This window comes from Macaca mulatta, chromosome 2, assembly GCF_049350105.2.
Source record: "Macaca mulatta isolate MMU2019108-1 chromosome 2, T2T-MMU8v2.0, whole genome shotgun sequence".
Taxonomy (NCBI): Eukaryota; Metazoa; Chordata; class Mammalia; order Primates; family Cercopithecidae; genus Macaca; species Macaca mulatta.
This window is the reverse complement of record NC_133407.1, coordinates 162,148,815-162,161,121: the sequence shown is the minus strand read 5'-3', so window position 1 is coordinate 162,161,121 and position 12,307 is coordinate 162,148,815. Positions and strand designations below refer to the sequence as shown.

At 48.3% G+C, this 12,307-nt stretch overlaps 2 protein-coding genes across 11 annotated transcripts in view; one reads left to right on the top strand and one right to left on the bottom strand.

Moving 5' to 3' along the window:
- The window catches only part of FBXO40 (F-box protein 40), a 37,321-nt gene extending 33,461 nt beyond the window's left edge, over positions 1-3,860 (top strand). For all 9 annotated transcript variants that reach the window (XM_001111331.5, XM_077993840.1, XM_015129973.3 and 6 more), the window contains one exon: positions 227-3,860. In XM_001111331.5, coding sequence (XP_001111331.3) covers positions 227-442 — 216 coding nt within the window. In that variant the 3' untranslated portion in view covers positions 443-3,860. The remainder of the gene's footprint in view (positions 1-226) is intronic.
- Positions 3,861-4,956: 1,096 nt separating this feature from the next.
- HCLS1 (hematopoietic cell-specific Lyn substrate 1) overlaps positions 4,957-12,307 on the bottom strand; it is a 30,021-nt gene continuing 22,670 nt past the window's right edge. Inside the window, exons 8-15 of one of the 2 annotated variants that reach the window (XM_077990836.1) lie at positions 11,506-11,616; positions 10,794-10,849; positions 10,095-10,164; positions 8,056-8,267; positions 6,909-7,013; positions 5,879-6,092; positions 5,663-5,731; positions 4,957-5,542 (exon numbers count right to left, since the gene is read on the bottom strand). In XM_077990836.1, the coding sequence (XP_077846962.1) occupies positions 5,406-5,542; positions 5,663-5,731; positions 5,879-6,092; positions 6,909-7,013; positions 8,056-8,267; positions 10,095-10,164; positions 10,794-10,849; positions 11,506-11,616 (974 nt within the window). In that variant the 3' untranslated portion in view covers positions 4,957-5,405. 2 annotated transcript variants of the gene reach the window in all.

The window sequence follows — 12,307 nt, the reverse complement described above, 5'->3', positions numbered from 1 at the left end:
AGTGATTCTCACAACTACAGGGCTGGTTGGGAAGATTATTGGTTGGCAGGGGGAATTAGGAGTTGGATGCTGGAGAAGGGGCTACCAAACGTCTTCAGGAGCCACTAAACACTCTGGAGTCTAAGAATATGAAGAACAGAAGGATATTTCCTTATAGTGCCCAAATAAAGCCAGCCAGAGGGTAACACCCCTATATTCACCTTTGAACTTCTATCTTTCTCAACAGATCTGGCAGTTCAGCAGCCTCTTCTCCAAAATCAAGAGCTGGGAGTTTAATGAAGTCACCTCCATGTCCGAGCACCTGAAGTCCTGTCCTTTCAACATCGTAGAGCACAAAACTGACCCGATTCTTTTGACTAGCATGTGTCAGCCCCGTGAGCAGGCCCGAGAGAGCTTAGTCTCCACCTTTAGAGTCAGACCACGAGGAAGATACGTCTCCTAAAAATGCAGATGCCACCCGATGCACCCTTCTTGGATTTCTTCTCGGAGTTCCTGAAGTAGGACAGAGTGTGGTTTTGAGGATTCCCTTCTGTAAACTGCCTATTTGCTTATCAGGGTGTATTGGAACATGCAATGTCCTTCAAAACCTCAACACAAGGCCAAAGAATTTCCTAAGCCATGTCTTGTACCATAGTGACATATTAGTGACTTATTTCCTTTTTTCTTTTCTTTTCTTTTTTCTTTCTTTCTAAAATAGATTGGTCTGAGAAGAAAATAAGTAATTTGAGGCCATTTGGAAGATGGACCGAATTTCTTAAGCGATGAGAGAGCATGAAATTCCATAATCAGTACAGGCCTGTGCTTTTATGGGCTTTTTAGTTTACAGAGCACTTTCAAATTTATGGGACAGGAAACGCAGAATGGGACTAAGGTACAAAGAGTTACTCCCCAGGGAATGCAGGGTGAAGGGAACAAAGCTGGAGGCTCTGGAGCTGGGTCTGTTTTGATGGTCAAGTCCAGGGCTCGTTTTGGCCATTCTACTGCCTCTAGGCCAGGGTAGTTCTAACACAGCCTGACATAGGAGAGCCCCTGACTGAGCATGGCAGCCTTGAAGATACCACAGGCCAAAACATGAGGGGCAGAAATGGGGTCACAGAGTCTGTTGTTAGAATCTTGGCAACATACAGCAGGAAAGCCTTGAGAAATGGGGAGTCCAAAGGAGACACCGTATTTATGGAGAACATTAGGACAAAAAGCCACAAGCCTACTTTGTAACATTTTAATGACTTAAGGGTCAAGATGTTTTTTCCTCAGAAAATTATGTTCTGAGTTAGGCAGAACCTAGGCATGGCCCTGGGCCACCCTGTGCTATCTGAAATGACCTCAATACACTAATGCCAACCTCAGCGTCATGCCAGAATGCACAGGGTAGCCCAGGGAGACCACACCTTTGGCAAAGTCCAGACAAGGCCCACTGCAGTTCCTATGGCACCAGTCACCAGCTCCTAGACACCACTTGGGTACCCCATTGGGGTCTTGGAGAGGAAGACATGTGAACCTAATGGCTCCCTGAAATTGCTCCTACCCATCCATATTGCTGGTCATGCATTCAGTCTGACAAAAATGGATGATACTGCTATTTTTGGTAACAAACAGTGAATATTCATAAGAACAAAAGTAAAAGAAAAAAAGACACAGTAGAAACTAGCATCCCCTAAAGCAGGGCTTCTTAAGAGACTTGGAATATTGACATTTTTTAAATGGATAATTTTTTTTTTTTTTTTTTTTGGATGGGGAGGGGATGGAGTTTCACTCTTGTTGCCCAGGTTGGAGCGCAATGACAACGATCTCGGCTCACTGCAACCTCCGCCTCCTGGGTTCAAGCGATTCTCCTGCCTCAGCCTCCTGAGTAGCTGGGATTACACGCCTGGCTAATTTTGTATTTTTAGTAGAGACGGGGTTTCTCCATGTTGGTCAGGCTGGTCTTGAACTCCCGACCTCAGGTGACCTGCCCGCCTTGGCCTCCCAAAGTGCTGGGATTATAGGTGTGAGCCACTGTGCCTGGTCTGAATTGGATAATTATTTGTTGCAAGGGACTGTTCTGTGTGCTACAAGATACTTGGTAGCATCCTTGGCCTATCCATTAAGTGCCAGTAGCACCCCCACAGTGGCAACAACCAAAAATGTCACCAGATATTGCTAAAGGTCAGGGAGCAAAATGGCTCCCGGTTGAAAATCCCTAAAGGATGTCATACTAGTGACAATAAGTTAGGATAGGCTTATTTTTTGGTGCAGCAAAATCTTATCTCACATAGTCATCCACAATAGTTATGATTTAATACAGCTCTTTATTTATGAAATAGGTTTTAGACACGTGGTGATTTTAAGTTGGGAACCGGATGGAAATGTTTTGTTTGGTATGCCTTCATGTCCTTCAGCCACATGCAGGAATGTATCCTTTCAGCTCTCTTTGGTTATACCTGAAGCCAGGAGTGTTGAGTTATTAGCCTTGTGTTTATATTCCTCTCACTGTAATTGGTATCATTTTCCCAGCAGTCCTAGCAGTCCTCAAGCAAGTGGGAAATAGGAAAAGAAAAGGACAGGGATTGTACAGAAGCAGATGATAAAAAATTCAGCCAACAAAAGAAAGAGTCTAGTCAATCTGGGTACTTGTTATTGCCTGGGTTCTCTCTAAACATGGTTCAGAGCTGGTGTAGATGAAGTAGGTGAAACCTCTGAAAAGAGTGGAGAAGGCAGTAGAGCAAGCCCCAGACCAGAAATACGCTCATCTTTTCATTGTCATGTGCCACTCGGCACTATTTGGTAATGTCACTCTATTTTTCCTGATTCCATCCTTTGGTTTATATTTCATATTTGTATATAAGGCACCATTTTCTAAAAATATGACTAGGGTGTGACCTAAGGTTTTATTCTGTGAAGATGAGTAACTGGAAAGAAGCTAACACTACAGTGGGAAGAAAGGAAGAGAGTTGTCCAGGTGGTAGTTCCACATGTTTTGAATCTAGTCCTTCCTACATGGAGGAAAAAAGCTCCTAAATTCCACTCTGGGTTTGTGATTTTAATAGAAATAGAAAGGGAAACTACAGACCCATGGAGATGAAATTCAGGGGCTATGGACGGATAGAGGAGAAAGGTGCTACTTAGAGAATGGAGGAGAAAGGTGCTACTTGGAGAAAGGAAGAGGGCAGAGGGCTTTCCCTTCCCAAACTGGGTGGGTGGGGGCAGCCTCAAGAGAGTGGCACTGCCCACAACTGCTTGTGGGTTGTACACTTCAAACTGCACTCTTCCCCTCCAGTTGCTGCCTTCAGAGCCGTGTTGAAGCACGAGCTTCAATAAGACAAGCACACTTCATAGTGAGAGGGCAGTGGCACCAAAGCCCTTCAGAGCGACTATGGATTAGACAGAAATGATTTGTGAGAGGAAGCTGGAGTGAACGGCATGAATGGCAAGTGTTATCTGACAGAGGCAAGACAGCTAGATGTGGCTTCAGATTTAGAAACAGCTGAGGGGAGCAAAGAGGGACTGTGTACACAGGGAGGGGACATATCTATGGGCAGAGCCCTTGGTGAGTATCATCACCAAGAAAGGCAAGTCCAGAGTAGAGATCAGCTGAACATGGAGGATGGGTCTGTAGAACTGGGCCAGAGAGGATCTTGCTGCCTTAGTAGCATAAGGGTCTGGAAAAGAAGTTTCTGTCTCACAACAAAGGAAAAAGTGAAAAGCAAGGTGGAACTTGAAGATGTGTCACGAAAATCACTATAAAAATCTGATTTATGTGTGATATCAAATCAAACTGAAGTGAAGAATGAGACTGAGTATATCAGTGGTGACTGACCTCTGTATACTAGAAATCTCAATGTCTCTAGAAGAGGAAATAAAAGCTGCTTTGCACTCTGAAAGGCTAATTGGGTGAATCTTATGAGTTAAGTCTAGAGACAGATGTGTGATTCACGGGCATAGAAGTTGTCGCTGAAACCAAGTGTGTATCATGAACAAAGACCAGAGCACAAGCCAAGCTTGTCCAACCTGCCTTATTGTGCTGTTGTTCTGTTTTGTTTTGTTTTATGTTTTTAGCAGCCTGAAGCCATGGTTTTTAGTTTCTGTCTCTAGTGATAAGCGGAAAAGAGGAATGAGAAAGGGGCTTTACTGGCCCAACCAGAAACAGAAACTATGAACTCATGACTGAATTCTCTCCCTTGGACACCCTGCTGGGCAGCTCACCAACTCTATGAAGCCCTGGAGCAACTAACTATGGGTCTTAGCAACTCATTCTAGCTCCTCCTTGATTCCAATGCCTTCTCCATCTTTTTTTTTTCTTTCTTTCTTTTTTTTTTTTTTGAGACAAGGTCTCACTCTGTCACCCAAGCTGGAGTGCAGTGGTGCGATCACAGCTCACTGAAGCCTTGACTTTGACTTCCCAGGCTCAGGTGATTCTCCCACCTCAGACTACTGAGTACTGGGACTATAGGCCCACACCACCATGCCCAGCCATTGCTCAGGCTGATCTGTTTTGGACTGGGTTTAAAATGCCTAAGGAGGCCAGGTGTAGTGGTTTATGCCTGTAATTCTAGCACTTTGGAGGCTAAGGGGGGGGACGATCACCTGAGGTCAGGAGTTCGAGACCAGCCTGGCCAACATGGGGAAATCCCATCTCTATTAAAAATTCAAAAATTAGCTGGGCGTGGTGGCACACACCTGCAGTCACAGCTACTTGGGAGGCTGAGGCAGGAGAATCTCTTGAACCCGGGAAGTGGAGGTTGCAGTAAGCTTAGATCATGCTGCGGCACCCAAGCCTGGGTAACAGAGCAAGACTCCTTCTCAAAAAAAAAAAAAAAAAGTTCAACCTAAGGAAAAGGCCTAGCCTTTGACATCTAGGGTGCAGGAGAATTGGCAGTGGTAAGAGAAAGTCTCCTGGATATGTCTGCAAGAGGAAAGGTTGGAGCCTTAAGATTTGGGGCCATGAGGGCCACACAAAAAGTATTATTTACCTCAGCATACAGGTGAACCATAGTCTCACTTTATTTCGAATTTTAGGACTGAACAGAAAGAAGGTTCAGAGATATTTCTTCAGGGAAGGAAAGTGGGCAAATAGCACAACCAGGCAAACCACACAATCTAGACGTACTTTTCCGGGTAAACAAACCAGGAAGCCCAGAGCTCATAGAGGACTAGAGCAGAACTTGGGGTGGTAGAGAGGTGTTCATGGGGAAGGAGGCAAGACCACAAGAGAAATGTCCATGAGCTCATCCAGGGTAGAGAGGACTCTTGGGGAAGGGGACCTCCTTCCCCATGCTATCTCTGCCCCAAGCCCTTAATGAAGCGGGAGAGGGAAGTCTGTCCAGAATCTCATCTGGTTAGACATCTGCAAAAGGAATAGGGAGGGGGTGGAGGCAGAGCCACTTTGGACATGGGAAATCACAGTTGCAGTGGACAGTGAGCTCCAGTCACTCCAGAAGCTTGACATAATTTGCAGGGAAGAGTCCAAAGTGGCCATGGCAACGTCCCCGCCACCAGCCCTCGTCCACCATCTCAATGTCAGTGATTACGTCGTCCGGATCAAAGGAAAGCTCATCACTTCCCTCTGAGGAGAAAGTTGAGGGGATATTAGAATGGTCAGACATGAACGTCTCTTCTCCCACGTCCCCTTGTCTTATATCAGGGGCCTGCAGGTACCAGGCTCCTCAGGCCACTCCCAACCTACCTCCTTGGTAATCATATAGGGCCACAGCTGAGATCCCCAGAGTCCCAGCTCCAACCGGGCAGCCTGATCCTGCATAATGAGAAACACAAACATGGTCTCATCAACATGAAGAAGGCAAACAGAGAAAGATCCTACTGGGGCAATGGAGAAATTCTTCTTCCTCTTACCCTCCCCTGGACATGACCAAATTATCCTGCTTCTCCTCCCATCACTCACCAGCCGGAGCAGAAGAAAAAGAAGAACCTTCAGGCTCGAGCACCTCCTCATAGTCCCCCTCTGGTTCATCCTCCTGCTCATGCCTGTCCATCTCCTCCACATCCTCATAGTCATTCTCGGGCTCGGGCTCAGGCTCTGCTTCATATACTGGCTCTTCTTCCACCTGGAGGCCTTCCAGAGTCCTAGGGGGCAGAGCTGGGGGCTCCTCGTTGTCCTGAGAAGAGACAGTGTGGAGCAGTGTGACTTCCACTCTCCAGGAGGACTCAGTGGAGGAGTAAGACCCCTGCCCTTCACCACCCTGCCTCTTCTCCCCTCCACCCTTGCCTCCATCTAACAGACTGTCCTGGGGAACATAGCCTTTCATCCATCTTCATTCCTCAACCTCCTCCCACACCCACCCACCCAAAACACATTCCAGAGACAATGGGAAGAGAATGTAAAAGGTGTGAGGGGAGGGAAGTAGAAAGTGAGTCAGATTCTTTGGGAGGCCACGAAAACATTGAAGCAAAAGCACATTGTTGAGCTACCACAGCTAGGATAACCAGCTGTCCTAATTTGCCCAGGACTGAGGAGTTTCCCAGAAGGCAGGGTAGGGTCTTCAGTGCTGACACCAGAACAGTGCAAGGAAAACAAGGATGGTTGGCCACCCTGCACAGCCCACCTTCCTAAGACTGGAGGAGATGGGGTGAGGGCAGAGAATCTTTTTTTTTTTCTTTTTTTTGAGATGGAGTCTCGCTCTGTCGCCCAGGCTGGAGTGCAGTGGTGCGATCTCGGCTCACTGCAAGCTCCACTCCCGGGTTCACACCATTCTCCTGTCTCAGCCTCCTGAGTAGCTGGGACTACAGGTGCCCGCCACCACGCCTGGCTAGTTTTTTGTATTTTTTAGTAGAGACGGGGTTTCACCGTGCTAGCAAGGATGGTCTCGATCTCCTGACCTCGTGATCTGCCCGTCTCAGCCTCCCAAAGTGCTAGGATTACAGGTGTGAGCCACCGCACCCGGCCGGCAGAGAATCTTTGAAGGTTTGCTTACCTCCCGGAGAGTCTGCCTAACGGGCAGCAATGGCACTGGTTGTTCCCTGCTGGTTCTCACAGGCTCAGGCTCTGATGATGGAGGAGTCCCAGCTGGAGGCCAGGCCTGTGGAGAATGAAGCATCTCTCAAGTTAGCAAGCCTCCATCTTCACTCTTTTTTTTGTTTTGTTTTGAGACAGACTCTCGCTCTGTAGCCCAGGCTGGAGTGCAATGGCGCGATAGCTCATTGCAACCTCCGCATCCCGGGTTCAGGCAATTTTCCTGCCTCAGCCTCCTGAGTAGCTGGGAGTACAGGCACGGGCCACCATGCCTGGTTAATTTTTGTATTTTTAGTAGAGACAGGGTTTCACTATGTTGGTCAGGCTGGTCTTGAACTCCTGATCTCCTGACCTCGTGATCCGGCCACCTTGGCCTCCCAAAGTGCTGGGATTACAGGCGTGAGCCACCACGCTTGGCCCATCTTCATTCTTTTTTTTTTTATTTTATATATTTTTTGAGACAGGGTCTCACTCTGCTGCCCTGGCTGGAGCATAGTGGTGAGATCATAGCTTACTGTAGCCTCAAACTCCTGGGCTCAAACGATCCTCCTCTCCAAGTCTCCCAAGTAGCTGGGACTATGGGCACGCACCACAATGCCCAGCTAATTAAAAAAAATTTTTTTATAGAGACAGGGTCTTACTATGTTGCCCAGGTTGGTTTAGAACTCCTAGCTTCAGGTGGTCCTCTTAACTTGGCCTCCCCAAGTGCTAGGATTACAGGCATAAGCCACCACACCATGCATGTCTTCACTGCTACATTTACCAGGAACACCCTCTCCTGCTCTCTGCCAATTCAAATGGAACTCATCCCTCAAGATGAGCTCCAACCTGAAGTGACGGCCCCTTCCTCATAGTTCCTACAGCAATAATTGGCTGTGCTGGCTGGTGACTTGCTTTCTGTGGTACTATGTAAATCTTGAGGGTTTTTTCTGACATTCTGATAGGAGGTCCAATTACAGTCAGACTGAAGTCTTCTAAAGACAGAGACAACAGACCCTGCCTAACCCAGCGGAGGCCTTTGCCTTATTTTCTGCCAATGGTTTGGACCCCTTAGGCTCCTGTCTGGGCAAGAGATCCCGGATGTGGATCCCAGCGGGCCAGGCACTCACCTCTGAGGAGATTTTCTTGGGCAGTGGGGCCGGTACTGTGGGCTCTTCCATAGCTATCACTGGCTGTGGAGCCTCAGGGCTCATCTTTGTCACAGCCTTTCGCTCCTGTTGCCTCCTGGCTACCTGCTGTGCCTTCTCCTCTTCCTCTCGCTTCCTCTTCTCCTCAGCCATGGACTCAAATTTCGCCTTCAGCCCACGAGCACCACTAGAAGCTGCAGACACAGGCAAGAAGAATTAGGGTTGTCTTGGATTGGAGGGTGGGGAAGGGCATGGCACTTGAAGGAAGAAGGGGAATCAGTTAAATATCCAGGAGGAGGGATTTGTGGGACAGGAAGGTAAAGAGGTATTGACAGAGGAACAAGGGGATTATAGGAGGATGGCATAGCCCTGAAGCCTGGTTTTTTTTTTTTTTTTTTTTTTTTTTTTTGAGACGGCGTTTCACTTTTGTTGCACAGGCTGGAGTGCAATGGAGCGATCTCGGCTCACTGCAATCTCCGCCTCCCAGAAATCAGGCGACTCTCCTGCCTCAGCCTTCCTGAGTAGCTGGGATTACAGGCATGCGCCACCACGCCGGCTAATTTTGTATTTTTAGTAGAGACGGGGTTTCTCCATGTTGGCCAGGCTGGCCTCCAACTTTAGACCTCAGATGATCCACCCGCCTCGGCCTCCCGAAGTGCTGAGATTACAGATTTGAGCCACTGCGCCCGGCGAAGCTTGGATTTTTATAAAGCCAGGCTATGTGACCTCGTGTCTTTTTGTTTTGTTTTGTCTTGTTTTGAGACAGGGTCTCAGCCCAGGCTGGAGTGCAGTGGTGCAGTCATGGCATACTGCAGCCTCAGCCTCCCGGGCTCAAGCAATCCTCCTACCTCAGCCTCTGGAGTAGTTGGGACCACAGGTGTGCACCCCCACACCCGGCTAATTTTTGTATTTTTTGTAGAGAGGGGATCTTGCTGTGTTGCCCAGCCTCATCTTGAACTCCTGGGTTCAAGTGATTCTCCTACTTCAGCCTCCCAAAGTGCTGGGATTGCAGGTGTAAGCCACCATGCCCAGCCCACCTGTGTCCTTTCTAAATTGTAAACTTTGGGCTTCCAACCAGCATCCTCCCCTGTCCATATTCCATAAATCTGTATGCCTTCTTCAAGCCACCACTCATCCTCAACCCCATCCGAAGCTCCTATCCCTATGTGTCCTTCCCAAGTGGTTCCCCACCAATGTTCCCACGCCACCCCACCCCCGCTCCATGCCACACTTTGTTCTCTGCCTCCAGTTCCTTCCCCGACATCACTCTTTCTGTCCACTTGACTTGGTTCTTTCTTTCTCTCTCTCTCCCTCTCTCTCTCCTTCCCTCCCTCCCTCCTTCCCTCTCTCTCCCTCCCTCCCTCCCTCTCTCTCTCTGTCTCTTTCTTTCTTTCTTTCTTTCTTTCTTTCTTTCTTTCTTTCTTTCTTTCTTTCTTTCTTTCTTTCTTTCTTTCTCTCTCTCTCTCTCTCTCTCTCTCTCTCTTTCTTTCCCTCCCTCCCTCCCTCCCTCCTTCCCTCCTTCCTTCCTTCCTTCCTTCCTTCGTCTGTCTCTCTCTTTCTTTCTTTCCTTCTTTCTTTCTTTTTATAGAGTCTCACTCTGTCACCCAGGTTGGAGTTCAGTGGCATGATCTCAGCTCACTCCAACTTCCACCTCCTAGGTTCAAGCAATTCTCCTGCCTCAGCCTCCCAAGTAGCTGGGATTACAGGCATGCACCACCATGCCTGGCTAATTTTTGTATTTTTTATAAAGATGGGGCTCCCCCAGGTGGTCCAAGCTATTCTTAAACTCCTGAGCTCAAGCAATCCTCCCATCTTAGCCTCCTGAAGTGCTGGGATTACAGGTGTGAGCCCCGCCTTACCTGATTTTTCTAGGAGAGACAGAATCTGGGAATATGAGGATAGGGATCAGGTCTACCTTAGCTAATCTAGGTAGTTAAAGGCATGGAGGATATAGGCTGGGGAAGAAAAAGAATGAGGGAGAAGGAAGTGAGGTGCATGGAGAGTGAATCACTAAGCCTCACCGGCTTCTATGGGCGTCGTCTTCTTATAAGCTGTGGTTGGGGCCTCCATTTCATTGAAGCCGACAGCGCTCTGCAGGCAGGAGAACAGCATGTGTGTTGCGGGAGAGAGGCAGGGGTATTGGTGACCTGGAGGTGGTATTGGGGGTTGGGGACCACTATAGGAGGTATCCCTAACCATTGGATGCTCAACAGCTGGACAGCATGTTCCAATGTTGTTTTGTGGTAGAGAGGGGGTAAAGAAGTTCTTAACTGCTGGGTTCAGCTCCCCCTTTCGAAAGCTCAGTGACCTTAGAATCCCACGTCTCCAAGCCCAGTTGCCTAAAATGTAGCAGGGCCCGTGGCCAATGCATGAGGAGGAACTACTATAGGGAGGACCGTGGCATGGGTTGGGAAGAGACTTAAGATTGGGTTAAGCAATACGAAGAAATCAATACAATTTCCAGTCCAACGCCACCTTTCCCTGTGGTTTATCTGTGTCTCTGTATGCCTCTCCCACTGTCCTCAGTCAAAGCTCAGGCTTTGGAAGACATACCCCTTGGACGCTGAGGGCAGTCAGTGGGGAGTGCAGGACAGCAGCGGACAGGCTCTGTGTGCCCAGCACCACCATCCCCTCCCTCTCCCAGCCTTCTTCACACTCTTCTCTGCTCACTTTCCTAAACTTAGAGAACTTCTTAAGACATTGGTGTTCTGGTGCTTTACCTTATCCACTCGGTCCTTCTGGATTCCATACTGGCCACCAAAGCCCTTGGCATAATCTGCAGGACAGAAAGTTCTGAGTTATAGGAGATCAAAATGCCGGGAATGGGTAGTAAGAAGAATCAGTGGGAAGAAAAATAGGAATGTGGAAAACAGACATAGGAGGAAATGTGAGAATCAGAGCATAGAGGGAGGCATGGATGGGAAGAGAAGGAAACAGATGGGGAAAAATCTGGGAGAGAATGGAGAAGAGAATGATGGAAATAGGGAAACATGGAAAGCGGAAAGCAACAGATAAGGAAAAATGTAAAAGAAATAGGAAAAAAATACAGAGGGCACTCCAGTCATCCCTATGGGTTCCAGGGAAGCAGTAAACCTCTTTATCCTCTGTGAGGACAGCAGAGAGCCCTGTAAGACTCATGGCAAACCATCTTCTGACCATCACCTAGCCTGTCTGTCCTCATTCCTTCCTCAATGCTCCCTTCTCTCTCACCTCCCTCCTAGGCCCTGCTCTTAATCCTGCTGTTTTCCTCTCCACCTCTCCTCTCTTCCCTCACTACCACCATCCATCCCCTACATGTGCTTACTGCCTGTGCACCCCCTGCTCTGCACATCTGCCCCCTCTGTATTCTGGGGCCCCTGGGTGAGCTTCCAGAAAGGAAGGAAGGAGAGCCCTGTGCTATCTGTGACTTTCCCCCTTCCAACCCCAACTCACCTCGCTGGGACTCGTGTTTCTCCGTCTCTCCCTTGTAGTCATATCCCAGAGCTGCTTTGTCCCGTTTATCCTTCTCCACCCCATACCGGCCACCAAAGCCACGAGAGTAATCTGCGGTCAAAGGAGCAGTCATGAGAGCCCACCCTTAGGCTCCAGCACACAGGGAAGCGCTGGAGAAGAGAGGTCAGCAGGAATGCGTGCAGAGTGTTAGGGGCCTGGGGAAAGAGCAAGGCTTGAATATAGGGGAATTAAAGAGAAACCGTGACTTAAGTAGTCTTTGAATTGAATATTGCTTACTTTTTCCCTCCCTTCTCTCATTTCCATGCCAAGATGAGAAGAACATTCCCATTTTCTCCCTTCTTCTTCAAGAAGGGGCAAGTATAGAGAGTGAGGAGATTGCAGAAAAAAAAGGCAGATACATGAAATGTATGCCTTTCCCCTACTCCCATATAAGCACATAGAAATGTCAGATAAAACATAACACTTTTGTTTTAAAGAGTGAAGCTCAGGCTGGGCACAGTGCTCATGCCTGTAATCTCAGCACTTTAGGGGCCAAGGCAGGCGGATCACCTGAGGTCAGAAGTTTGAGACCAGCCTGGCCAAAATGGGGAAACCCTGTCTCTACTAAAAAATACAAAAATTATCCAGGCATGGTGATGTGTGCCTGTAGTCCCAGCTACTCGGGAGGCTGAGGCAGGAGAGAATCACTTGAACCCAGGAGGTGGAGGTTGCAGTGAACCGAGATTGCACCATTGCACTCCAGCCTAGGTGACAGAGCGAGACTCCATCTCAAAAAAAAAAT